The sequence below is a fragment of the Rhinolophus sinicus genome, linkage group LG16 (genome assembly GCF_036562045.2).
Source record: "Rhinolophus sinicus isolate RSC01 linkage group LG16, ASM3656204v1, whole genome shotgun sequence".
Taxonomy (NCBI): domain Eukaryota; kingdom Metazoa; phylum Chordata; class Mammalia; order Chiroptera; family Rhinolophidae; genus Rhinolophus; species Rhinolophus sinicus.
In genome coordinates, this window is record NC_133765.1 from 39,100,609 (window position 1) to 39,110,821 (window position 10,213).

At 56.7% G+C, this 10,213-nt stretch overlaps 1 protein-coding gene and 1 long non-coding RNA gene across 4 annotated transcripts; one reads left to right on the top strand and one right to left on the bottom strand.

Annotated features, from left to right (window-relative positions):
• Positions 1-974: 974 nt before the first annotated feature.
• On the bottom strand, positions 975-2,393 carry LOC141569245 (uncharacterized). Of its 2 annotated transcripts, none has more exons than XR_012492745.1 (2): positions 2,257-2,393; positions 975-2,026 (listed from the first exon to the last, which is right to left on the bottom strand). It is a non-coding gene; the product is annotated as an uncharacterized LOC141569245 (long non-coding RNA). The 2 variants fall into 2 exon arrangements; XR_012492744.1 differs by having other exon boundaries at positions 975-2,010; positions 2,257-2,376.
• Positions 2,394-2,409: 16 nt separating this feature from the next.
• Positions 2,410-9,227, top strand: PGAM5 (PGAM family member 5, mitochondrial serine/threonine protein phosphatase). 2 transcript variants are annotated; one of them, XM_074321701.1, is made up of 6 exons: positions 2,410-2,650; positions 4,908-5,086; positions 6,072-6,197; positions 6,276-6,364; positions 6,448-6,581; positions 8,188-9,227. In XM_074321701.1, the coding sequence occupies exons 1-6, from the start codon at positions 2,424-2,426 to the stop codon at positions 8,336-8,338; spliced, it is 906 nt and encodes a 301-aa protein (XP_074177802.1). In that variant the 5' UTR covers positions 2,410-2,423; the 3' UTR covers positions 8,339-9,227. The 2 variants fall into 2 exon arrangements, with proteins under 2 accessions (XP_074177802.1, XP_074177803.1); XM_074321702.1 differs by having other exon boundaries at positions 6,451-6,581.
• The last annotated feature ends 986 nt before the right edge of the window (positions 9,228-10,213 follow it).

Genomic DNA, 10,213 nt, shown 5'->3' on the forward strand with positions numbered 1-10,213 from the left:
TAGCTACCTGGCGCCACAGGAAAAGGGTCCTTTGGACCAGGACTTTATCCCGATGCTCTGGGAAGCCTATGATAAATAGCTGCCAACCTTCAGCTGAGTTCTTCCTGCCCTCCCATTGCTGGGTTACATTCACCCTCCCCTGGCCTTTTCTTGCTTAGAACATTCTGTCCTGACAGAAGCCCATTCTTGTTTCATGGAAGCATCCCTTGGGATCTTAGTTATGTATTTTCCAAAATTCTCTTCTGTTCCATGTTCTGTCTCTATTTAAGCAGAGCTTGTTTTTTCTTGCTTTGATCTTTGTCCTTCCCAATCAGGATTTCTTCAAATGTCTGTGGGCCACACATATCTAATGACACTCACTGTGTGCTGACCAGGCAGGGACCAGGTTTTTGTTGGGGATTACTGTCCTCAATAACTGATGCCTTTTCCCTTGGGTGGGTCAGTTTCCCCAGAGGGCAATTCTTCTTGAATTTCGTGCCTGGGGAAGGATAGTGGTTTTAGTGGGGCATAGTATAAGCCTGGGGGACAACATTCTTGTGGCTCTTTGGAGGAAAGGGGTTAGAGGTCCTGCTATTACTATGTGACCTTCGCATAATGTCACTGTTACCACCGTGTCCCAGGCTCAGCTGTCTAGTGTCGCAAGTCCAGTCCTTCTGGTTCAGATCCTCTGGAATGAACTTTCTCTAGTCTTCTTCCATGATGGAGGGGATGGGAGGGCAAACTCTTAGATTATCAGCTGGCCCTCCTGTGTAGCCCCACCCACCGCTTGTCCTCAGCGGTGAGGCCAATGCCTGCAACTTCCCAGACCCTTCTAGTCGCATTGACTAATGAGCTTACTTGTTGGCTTCCCTCAGTACAGGCAACTGGCGTCCCATCTTCCAAGGTCAATAAAGACCTGATTTCCACCTTTCAAAATTTTGTCAACTGATCTCTCTGCTTTTTCTTGTGGACTCAAGTGTATCTTTGTGTATGTCTTTTCTTTTTAAAATCTTTTTACTATTGTTTTAGTAACCAGTCTTCTAGGAGACAGTATGGGTCCAAGACATCATGTTTAAGCATAAATCTGGGTATTTCTAGGGAGTAGATTGACTCTCCAAAATCCGGTGATTTTTAAAAATGTAAATTGGATCATGTCGCTTCCCAACTTAAAAATCTGCAGAGATGATCCAACAATCCCACTTCTGGGTGTATGCCCCCCAAAAAAACTGAAAGCAGGGACTTGACAAGATACTCGCACCCCCATGTTCACAGCATTATTCACAGTAGCCAAGAGGTGGAAGCAACCCGTGTCCACTGATGGATGAGTGGACAGTGTGACCTCTCCACAGTGGACACTGTTCAGCCTTGAAAAGGAATGAAGCTCTGACACAGACCCCAGTGGGGATGGGCCTTGAAGACATGCTCAGTGAAATAACCTGGTTCCAAAAGAAAAAGTGCTGTGATTCTACTTATGTGAAGTCCCTAGTCAACCTCAGTAGACAGGAAGTAGATGGTGGTGCCAGTGGTAGGGGTTTGTGTGTGTGTGTGTGTGTGTGTGTGTGTGTGTGTGTGTGGTGCGAGGGTGGGGGGTGTGGGGGGAGGATGGGAAGTTGATGTTTTATGGGGGCAGTTTCAGTCTGGGAAGGTGACAAATGATTGGGATGGTGGTGACGGCCGCACAACACTGTGAATATGCTGAATGCCACTGACCTGTGCACTTAGAAATGGTTATGTCATGGTCACTTATGTCATGGTCATATGCTGCGGGTTGTGAAAGCATTCACCAGACAGGTTGAAATACAGCAAGAAGAGGCTGGACAGAATCTGCTGGAGGCTGCGGCCCCAAGTTGCTGTTTCCACAGGAGTTTTATCCGGGGCATTTTCCATGGCGGTTAGCTCCTTCCGGGAATGCTTTCGGCCGTCGCGGGGGAGGGTGTGATTCAGCTGTTATCGCAGCCTTTGCAGATGCTGTGTGAGCTGGAGCCAAACGGCTGCCCCAGGCTCGTTCCTGTTAACCCACACCCATCTCATCTGTCCAGACAGTAAACTGTACGTTACGTGTATTTTACTACAGGAGAAACAAAACCTCCAACAAACCCCAGGCAGGATCCCCAGTCCCCATCTCCAAGGCCGGACTCCCCCTCCCTCCGCGGGGCTCCCTCTGGGGCCGGCCGAGGCCCGGGGCCAGCTCGCCCTCCGCGCGGCGCGGCTCAGGCCCCCTCGTGCTGCCCGTCGGGGCGCCTCCCCGGGGGCGCCGCCGCGCACACCAGGAATTACCTGCGCGCCGGCCCTTCCGCAGGAGTTCGAGGGAAGGGCCTCGGAACCGCCAACCTCCTCGCCGCTTGGCCTCGGACCCGCAGGCCCGCGCGCCTCAGGAGGCGGGACTTCCGCCCGAGGGCGCCGGCCGGCGGAAGCGTGTCCCTCGCGGCGCGCCGTCCGCGCCCATGAGCGCTTGCGCGGGCGGCGCGGGACGGGCCGGCATGGCGTTCCGGCAGGCGCTGCAGCTGGCGGCCTGCGGCCTGGCGGGGGGCTCGGCAGCCGTGCTCTTCTCGGCCGTGGCGGTGGGGAAGCCCCGCGCGGGCGGGGACGCGGAGCCGCGCGTGGTCGAGCCGCCAGCGTGGGCCGGGGCCACGCGTCCGGGGCCGGGCGTCTGGGACCCCAACTGGGACAGGTGCGGGGCCGGCGGGTGGAGTCGGGGCGCGCTCGGACGGCCGGGCGCCGGGGCACCTCCCTGGCCCCGGCCGTGCCGCGCGCTCAGCAAAGGGCGGGGAGGCCGGTTTGCGTGCGGGGTTCCCCTCCGGTTCCTGCCGCGCGGCTGGCTCGACGTGGGGCGTCGCTCACGCCTGCCAGCCGCAGCTCCCTCGTCCGTCCCACAGGGTCGTTGCGAGGCCCGGGAACAGTGAGGCCTGGACAGTGGTCATTGTCAGTTGCAGACACCGCTCTGTAGGGCTGTCACCCATGTTGGCCTTTCTGACCTTGTGAACCCTCGCACTGGATGACACGTTGATCCCTCTGTGCCCGACCGCGGAGAGGCGGCTGTGGGCGCCGGCAGCGTCGGCCGCCCTCAGGGCCTCTGTGCGGCGAGGACGCGCACGGCCAGGCCTAGCAGACGCCTTCAGTGGACACGGGGGCCTCCAGCGGCCCTGGGTCGTACCTGGCTGCTAGCCACGTGCCCTTACCGAGCACTTGGAATGTGGCTCCTGTGGTCAGGAAACAGGTTTTACTCTTACTCAATGTTAATTCAATTAAATTTAAAAACCGAAGCAGTGCGGATTTTAAAATTGTTTATGTGCTGATAGTATTTTTGATACATTGGATTAAATAAAGCGAGTAATTGAAATTTCACCTGTTTCTTTCTACTTTTTACATGTGGCTACTTGGAAGTTGAAAATCACTAGTAGTTGCTGGGCTTCTGTTTCTGTTGGAGGCTCTGCTCTGGGCCTGGCCGGGGCGGGCAGTTTCCCCAGCTCCTCTTTGCTACTTTGCTGACTGAGGAGGCTCAGAACTAATATTTATTGTCAGCCTGATTGTAGCAGGAACAAAACAGGTATTCTTTTTTTAACCTGTAGTTTTTTAAAAACAAATTTCTTCTTGAATATTTGTAGATTTACAGGAAAATTGCAAAGATGGTATATTTCCTGTATACTCCGCACCTACTTTCCTTTATTATTAACATCTGACACGTACGTGCGTTTGTCACAATCAGTGAACTAGTATGTATATAGTAGTATTAACTGATGCCCTCATTTTGAGTTTTATTCAGGTTTTACCTGTTGTTGGTTTTCTCTTCCCAGGACCTCACATGACAGTGTTTACGTCTCAGGCTCCTTTTGGCTGTGACAGTTTCTCAGACTTGCCTTGTTTTGATGACTTGGACAGTTTTGAAGGGTGCTTGCTGGTCAGGGATTCTGTAGAATGTCCTTCTGTTGGGATTTGTCTGTTTTTCTCAGGATTAGATTGGGCCATAATCGCTTCTTAAATACCAGTACAATCTCCCGAATTTCTCTGGCCTCGTTACGGACACAGGTTCATTCTTGAGGTTCAAGTGTAGATGTATGGAGGGGGACTGTCCATGCCGGGAAGTTCCGCATCTCCGGCCTGTTCTGGGGAACCTCGTCCAGCCTGTAGCCCCCATTTCTTCTCCGGTTCAGCCCCCAGGCTCCACGCGCCTGTGGCCTCGGCCTGGTTGTATTGTGGGCAACCCAGGAGTCCCCACTGCTTATCCCCCTGTGAGACTATGCACAGTCCGTCTCGGCTGAGTCCGTTCTCCCAGCTGTGCCCATATCACAGGCTCTTCATGAACGACCTTCAGTTCTGAGCCCCCAGCCGTGCTCTGCTGACGCTGTCCCCACCCCTCCCGTCAGCTCCTCCTCAGCATCCCAGCAGCGCCATCCAGTCCTGTCCATGTAGCGGGCGCGTTCTTTTCCTCACCACCAGCGTGCTGAGTAGCCGTGTGCTTCTGAGCACTCAGGTGTGCTGTGAGTGCGGCTGGGAGGAGGGAGCTGGGACCTTACTTCATTGTCATCACTGCATTGACATTGTAGCCACATGGCTAGTGGCTGCTGTTGGGCAGCACGGCTCCAGACTGCCTGTGTCCCCTTTGGCGAGGTTGTTCTGGCCGCTGAGTGGCCCTTCACAGCCGCCCCTGCCCATTCAGTCCCAGGCGCTGCTGTCAGTCTCTCCTCACAGGGACAAGGGCCTCGCTTCTCTGTTCTGTTCACTGTCCAGTCGCCTGTAACAGGCCTGGCACCAGCTCTGTGGGTTGACCGAGAGGCTGGCCTCTTCAGGGCCGTGGCAGAGAGCAGACTGCCAAGGGCATTGGCTTGTCCCCTGGCCTTTCCCCAGACAGAAACACCATCATGTCAGAAATACTCCAGGGTGACGTGTAAGGAGAGGTCCCGAGAACATACTGTCTATTTCACCATTAGGCGAGAACCACTGTCGCTGGTGAACCTGCGGAAGAGGAACCTGGGATCTGGGGACGATGACGTGCCGCCCAGGATGGACCACTACAAAGCCAAGGCCACAAGACACATCTTCCTCATCAGACACTCCCAGTACCACGTGGACGCCTCCCTGGAGAAGGACCGCACGCTGACACCACTGGGTACGGGTGGGGGCTCGGGCCCCAAGGCCGGTGTCCTTGCAGGTGCTCCTGGGGCCGCTGGGCCTCCTGGGCCCTGTGGCAGGGACTCCCGGCCTAGATGCGAGCATTGTCATCGTCAGTAATTACCAGCCTGTGACACCAGACAGGCGTACCTCGGGGCTGTTGCAGTTGGAATGTCCTGCCTTCATTGTAAAAACACCCCACGGCGGGTCGCCGCAGGTGGTCATCCAAAGCCCCCATGAGGCGCGGCGCCCCCATGGCCTGGAATGTGGCAGGCACCCTGTGTACACCGTTGAGCCTGACTAATTGACTGAAGGCCCTTGGACTGGCACGTGCCATTCTGTCTGTCCAGCATCGCTCCGTCGCTCCGTAAGAACAGATGGGATGGAGTGAAGGCCCCTCGAACTATCCGCCTGGCTCTGCGGTCTCTGTGCCCGTGGGCAGGCACATCCTAGGAGAAACTCCTGGGAGGGGCCCCAGGTGGACTTTACATTTTTAAACATTCCTCTGTTGAATGGAGTGTTACCCAAGTTCGCGTATTAAATAGCTTCAGTGGGAAGGGCTTCGGGGCCTGTTGTCGCACTGCTCTGCTCGCGGTTCCGGGCGTACAGACAGGAAGTGTCCCCTTTCTGAGGTGGCGTGCACCCAGCCTGTACTCAGTAACGCTGAGGTCATCACATCTTGGTGTTGATGTGTGCCATGATCGCACAGCTGGCGGATGGCAGCCTCCGTCATCGGCCAGAGTAAGGATGGTGTGAGGGACCCGGAAAGAGCATGGAGGACCCCACCAGGCTGAGCCAGCCTCAGCCTGGCTCATTCTTTCTACTGTTTTCTCTGGGGTCTCACTGATGCACCTGTTGAATGTCTGGCCCCCAGTTAGGCCCACGCCCTCGGAGGGCCTGCCCCTGCCCCTCCTGGTACATGGCAAGTATTTGTGCAGGGAACAAGGACATGTCACTTTCTGCTGTGTCTCTCTCTCTCAAAGGTCGTGAACAGGCTGAGCTAACCGGTCTCCGGCTGGCCAGCTTGGGGCTGAAGTTTAACAGAATAGTGCATTCCTCCATGACCCGCGCAGTGGAAACCACTGACATTATCCGCAAACACCTGCCAGGTGAGTGCAGGCATGCAGCCGCCCAGCTCAGGTGGGAGAGTGGCTCTGGGGGACACGCTGACTCCTGCTTCCCCACAGGCGTCAACACGGTCAGCACAGACCTGCTGAGGGAAGGTGCCCCCATCGAGCCCGACCCGCCTGTGTCCCACTGGAAGCCAGAGGCTGTGGTAAAGCGCCCCCCCACCCCCACCCCACTGGCGGCTGCCTCCCCATGGGGCGGCCAGGGCTCAGCGCGTCACTCTGCCCCCAGCAGTATTACGAGGATGGAGCCCGGATCGAGGCTGCCTTCCGGAACTACATCCACAGGGCCGACGCCAAGCAGCAGGAGGACAGCTACGAGGTCTTCGTGTGCCATGCCAACGTCATCCGCTACATCGTGTGCCGGTGAGGGCTGATGGGCGCTGGCGGCCTGCTTGCCTGTGTGCTAGGCTGTCTCGTGACCTGTTGTCGGTGGCAACAGCACAGATGCCATCTGCTCGTCCCAGCACGGAACGGGTGACGGAACGTGGTCACTCAGTGAGGGGACCGTGTATGCTAGTCCCCTTGGTGACCGATGTGCACGCCCTGTCCCCTCAGGTTCATGCCGACGGCTTCTGGCGCCTGCGGCAGACCCTGCCATGCGGGCTTGCCCTGTTGGCCTCACTGTGTCCCTTTCGTAATTGATTCTTCTGTAAAAGCTGACTTCCCCTGAGTCATGTATCACGATAGCCTCGGGTCCTTATTTTGTGCTGTGGGTCATAATCTGCCTCGCTGGTCATTTCACTGCTCCGTGTCCTCCATTTGGGCCATTGGGACTCCTGCCCAGTTCCCGGCCCCTGAAGCCCCAGGGCCCTGAGCTGCAGCCATGTCCCAGGGCCTGTAGGCGGGAGAGCCAGCCAGGTGCTCATGTACCCACCCACCCGGATCCATTAGATCATGTCGGGCATTTCAGTCGCCGAGGGGTTCCCCTTCTCGTGACGAGTGTGGCAGTGGCAGGACTGCACACAGTACAGTAGCTTCCCAGGGCCTCTGCTCACTGTGCTTGACCCTTGGGCCTATCACTAGGGCTGTTGGGGCCGGTTCCCCTCGTGTCTGTCACACGCACAGCCCCAGCAGGCAGCCCCGGGGTGGCCAGGGAAGCGCCTGTGGCAGGACAGCAGTCCTCGCGAGCACTTGGACGCTAGAGCCAGGGTTCTCGGGTCACATGGGGTGCTCAGCCAGATGGTGCTGCTGGGGACAGAGGGGTGGGCTGGGAACAGCAGGCACCTGTCCACACGCTCTAGCCGAGGTGCCCCCAGAGGCCGTCCCTAAGCTCCTGTGCTCGGCCTACAGTTTCCTGGGTCCCCGCCGGTGTGCACACAGCACTGTCCCACGTCCTGCGATGGCCGGCCTGAGCAGTCAGGAGGCCCCAGTGCTCAGAGTAGAGGTTACCTGTTAGGAAAAGGGCTATAAGGAGCCCATGTGTCCCCGTCATTATGTGGGGCACCTTGATGACAGTGAGGGATGACCCTCGGTCACGAGGTAGTTAGTCCCTTAAATGGCCCAGTTTGCGGCGGTGACGCTGCTCACCCACGCGCCTTCTGGGCTTTTTAGCAAATGTGACTGCTCAGCAGCGAGCGTCCTTAAGCGTGTGCTACGGGGTGGTGCTGCACCCTCGTCCGTCCCTCGGACAGTGGCTCAGGAGCACGTGCTGCAGTGGGCTGCTCACAGCTTTGTCACCCTGGGCGAAACTGCCTGTAGGAAACCAGGGTACTTCTGACTCGTGTGGGCCTTGAGTTGTGCCATCCTGTCGCAGACAAGCTGTCACCTCCCCTTGTTTTGGGTTGGCCTCGGCCTGGCAGCTCCTTCCTGAGAAGCCCCTGGCTTGGAAATGAGGGGGACAGACACGGAACGACTTACCAACAGTTGGTCCCAGCACCGAGGAAGTTTGCTCTGAGGCCTTTGTCTTCGCCCAGACACCAGCCCATTTGAAAGACAGAGCCCATTCTAGCACGTTCTTTCCTCTCCGCAGGGCACTGCAGTTCCCTCCAGAAGGCTGGCTCCGCCTGTCCCTCAACAACGGCAGCATCACCCACCTGGTGGTGCGTCCTGACGGCCGCGTGGCGCTCAGAGCTCTCGGGGACACGGGGTTCATGCCTCCTGACAAGATATCCCGCTCCTGAGGCCCGTGCCTGGCTGCACGGGCCCCCTCCCTCGTCCCCTCACAGGCAACGCCGTGGTTACTTTCCGTTTCTCCAGGACGAGGGGTGAAGTGGAAAACTTTAAAATGCAGCACTGCATTCGTCACTGTTCTGCCCCAGGATGGAAAAGCGGCCACTTGGTCAGAGCAGCCTGGTTTCTCTCGCAAGGTTTCCAGCCTTCGTCTCATGTCCCAGGACAAGCCTGTGGGGTTGAAGGTGTCACTAGCAGCACTGCAGGCCCACGGCAGCTCCACACCGAGGAGTCTCTGGTCATGCCTGCAGCCCACCGCACGACGTCCTCGAGGAGGGCCCAGGGCTTCCATTCTAACTTATTTCGCTTCGTACACTCTTTTCTTAAATCCTTTTGTCACGTATTTGTCAATTAAACGTTTTCCTCATCTGGGTTTTCTTAGAAAAGCAGTTTTTCCCAAGTTGCGCAGCCCCAACGCTGCTGGATCTGAACTCACCTTTTATTAGGCCTTTCTGGACACAGGCGCGCCTGGCCAGGGGAGGGAGGGGACACAGCCTGCTGGTGTCAGGGGAGAGGGGCCAGGTGGTGACAGCCCAGGAGAGGGTCCTATTTAAATAAAATGTCCACCTGAGAGCTGAATCTTCGTTTGCCTCCGGCTCTTACCTTTATGCTTGTGGATGAAAGTACTTAGGTGTGATGCATCCATCCCAAACTGTTAATTTAGTGTGCGTTGGTGGTGTAGTGGTGAGCACAGCTGCCTTCCAAACTGTTAATTTACACAGCAGTACAATGTCTCGTAAGTGGTTGTGGACATTGTAATTAGTGCCACTGATTGGGCTGTCTGATCCGCTTCTGTCAACTTGGAAACGACTACAAAATAAAACTTTATTTTACTGGTTTTCCAAAGTGCTAGTTGTGAATGTTTTAAAGAAAACGAAGCCTGCAGAGCGCGATAGCAGCTGACTGGCTGGAACCGTCAGCAGCAGGCTCTTGTGCCGTGTTGCGTCCCCAGAGATGGCTGCTTGGCTGGCCATCTGCCACCAGGGCCTCGCTGACAGGCCCTGACGCAGAACAGTGGACTCAATAGGGTAAGCAGTCTTCAAGAAGCAGACACCACGCAGCATCCTCTAGAAACAGTTTTGACAAGTGAGCCGGGACCTGTGCCAACTTCTAAAACCAGAGAGTGGCAGGTGGCACTCAGGGTCCACCTCGGTGGGGAGGAGGCAGGAAGCGAAGGGCTGCATGGCCTCACGCCCCTGCAGCTGAGCCCTGCACCCCTGGACCTATGAGGTCTGAAGGCGGAGGCCAGGGCTCCCCTTCCCTGTCCGCTCAAGGGCTTCCCAGCTGCCTCGCTGTCCTATCTGCAGACCTGCCTTTTCAGCAGCGCTTCTGCCCTTTACGCTTGACCCTTGAGAAAGGGTCTGGTTTAGAAACCAAAACCGGGGCCAGTGGCTCAGGCGGTTAGAGCTCCATGCTCCTAACTCCAAAGGCTGCCGGTTCGATTCCCACATGGGCCAGTGGGCTCTCAACCACAAGGTTGCCAGTTCAATTCCTCAAGTCCCGCAAGAGATGGTGGGCTCCGCCCCCTGCAACTAAGATTGAACACAGCACCTTGAGCTGAGCTGCCTCCCAGATGGCTCAGTTGTTGGTTGGAGCGCATCCTCTCAACCACAGGTTGCCAGCTCGATTCCTCGACTCCCGCAAGGGATGGTGGGCAGCGCCCCCTGCAACCAGTAATGGCAACTGGACCTGGAGCTGAGCTGCACCCTCCACAACTAAGATTGAAAGGACAACAACTTGACTTGGAAAAAAGTCCTGGAAGTACACACTGTTCTCCAATAAAGTCCTGTTCCTCTTCCCCAATAAAACCTTTAAAAAACACACAC

What these genes read in the sequence shown, in the direction of transcription:
- PGAM5 (XM_074321701.1), top strand. Translation starts at nt 2,424, where the DNA reads ATGAGCGCTTGCGCGGGCGGCGCGGGACGGGCCGGCATGGCGTTCCGG. An exon ending in TATCCGCAAACACCTGCCAG is followed by an intron (nt 6,198 to 6,275) that starts GTGAGTGCAGGC and finishes GCTTCCCCACAG; the next exon opens with GCGTCAACACGGTCAGCACA. An exon ending in ATCCGCTACATCGTGTGCCG is followed by an intron (nt 6,582 to 8,187) that starts GTGAGGGCTGAT and finishes TCCTCTCCGCAG; the next exon opens with GGCACTGCAGTTCCCTCCAG.